Genomic DNA, 2,070 nt, shown 5'->3' with positions numbered 1-2,070 from the left:
GTAATTTAGAGACACATGGGTGGCTTAGCAGTTGAGTGTCTACCTTTGGTTCATGGGATCCGGGATCAAGTCCCACATTGGGCTGCTTGCGGGAAGCCTGCTTCTCCCTCTACCTGTGTCTCTGCCTCTCTCTCTGTGTCTCTCATGAATAAATAAATCTTAAAAATAATAAAAATAATAAAAAAAATAATAATAAAATTAGTGATTTAGACGAGAAACGAGGTTTTCATCCTACAGATTTTTTTTTTTTTTTTTAGAAGCACACTACGGTAGTTAATTTTATTTGTTCAAGGCTCATATTGCAAGCATTAAACCAAGCATGGGCTTTGATTCTGTGAGCCAAGATTCACATATTTAGGAAGATAAAAGCAAACTGTGATCCATGTATATGGATGAAAAACTAAAGGCTCACAGTTAATTACATCATGGTTTTAAATTTCTATAGCCTAGAAGCCAGAAGTCACAGATCTTTTAGGTCTTTCTGGATATCCCACAAGGTATCTGCACTTTTCTTGAGCTGGGCAACCTCATCATCCTTCAGCTTCTGATTGATCACACTGGTTAAGCCCCAAGTGTTCAGGATACATGGAAGACTCAGGAAGACTTCGTTCTCAATACCACACATGCCCTTCACCATTGTTGACACTGGATGAATCCTGGAGAGATTTTTCAACATGGATGCAATGAGATCAGCCACACTTAATCCAATAGCCCAGCTGGTATATCCTTTTAGCTTGATGACTTCATAGGCACTTTCAACCACCATCTTATGCACTTCCTTCCAATTTTCACTGTCGTTGTCTGTTCCCATTTCTGGATTCAGTTCCTGAAGAGAAACACCTGCCACATTCACTCCACTCCACACAGCCACACTTGAGTTACCATGTTCTCCCAAAATCCATCCATGGCAGCTCCTGGGATGAATGCCAAGTTTTTCAACCATAAGATAGCGAAATCTAGCAGAATCCAGATTACACCCACTTCCAATCACACGGTGCTTGGGTAGTCCACTTAGTTTCCAGGTAACATATGTAAGAATATCCACTGGGTTGGAAACCACAATTATGATACAATCAGGACTGTACTTGACTATCTGAGGAATAATGAATTTGAAGACATTAACATTCCTTTGCACCAGATTGAGGCAGCTCTCTCCTTCCTGCTGGCGGACTCCTGCAGTCACCACTACAATCTTAGAATTGGCAGTCACAGAGTAATCTTTATCTGCCACAATTTTAGGTGTCTGTAGAAATAAGCTCCCATCCTGTAGATCCATCATTTCTCCTTTGAGTTTATCTTCTAAAACATCCACAAGGGCAAGTTCATCAGCCAGAGATTTTCCCAGAATGCTGATGGCACATGCCACACCAACTTGTCCAACACCCACTACAGTGATCTTATTGTTTGGGATTGCAGCCTCTTCTTCTGCAACTGGTGCAATCAGTTTTTCCTTAAGAGTTGCCATTGTGCCCCGAGACCAGCGGCTGTAAGGGTCGCGGGAAGGAGACCAGGTTAGCTGCGCACGTCTCCTCCGGTGCAGGATCCGCAAGGAGAGAGGCCATCCTACAGATTTCTTATGATGAATTTAGTGTTTCAGATATAGGGCACATCTGTCAGAAGGTAAAATAGAGTCTAGTATCACTGAATATGTTTGACCTAAAAATGTATAAGCCCAAAATATTGGCAGCAATCAGGCCTGATTTTGGACGTGAAATTCTGAACGGTTCATTGTTTTCTTGGATCATTAGCATGCCAAGTTCCTAGATGGAATTTGGAAATCTTTTTTTTTAATTTTGGTGTTTAGTTTTGATTCCAACAGGACAGATGTCTCTAGCCATCTCCATTATGTCTATCAGCTGTTGGTTTATGGCTCTATATTCACCTCAATGTCTCGTTCCAAGTCATGCTCATTTTCTGTCTGCATGCCGAGCTAGAGATGGACAGGACACCTGTTTGCCATATCGGGAATGACATGTGTTAATTTACCCATCCTGATCTTAATGTCTGTCTCCTTCTTTATGCATTAAAGAAATTGCACTTACTGGATGCACTGGTCAGTGTTTTCAGATG

At 41.5% G+C, this 2,070-nt stretch overlaps 1 protein-coding gene across 1 annotated transcript; it reads right to left on the bottom strand.

Annotated features, from left to right (window-relative positions):
• Window positions 1-273: 273 nt before the first annotated feature.
• Window positions 274-1,552, bottom strand: LOC112662359 (L-lactate dehydrogenase B chain-like). The gene has a single exon (XM_025450985.3). The coding sequence runs from the start codon at window positions 1,463-1,465 to the stop codon at window positions 461-463; it is 1,005 nt and encodes a 334-aa protein (XP_025306770.1). The 5' UTR covers window positions 1,466-1,552; the 3' UTR covers window positions 274-460.
• Between the last annotated feature and the right edge of the window lie 518 nt (window positions 1,553-2,070).

This window comes from Canis lupus, chromosome 13 (assembly GCF_003254725.2).
Source record: "Canis lupus dingo isolate Sandy chromosome 13, ASM325472v2, whole genome shotgun sequence".
Classification (NCBI taxonomy): Eukaryota; Metazoa; Chordata; class Mammalia; order Carnivora; family Canidae; genus Canis; species Canis lupus.
This window is presented reverse-complemented; position numbering and strand designations above follow the sequence as displayed.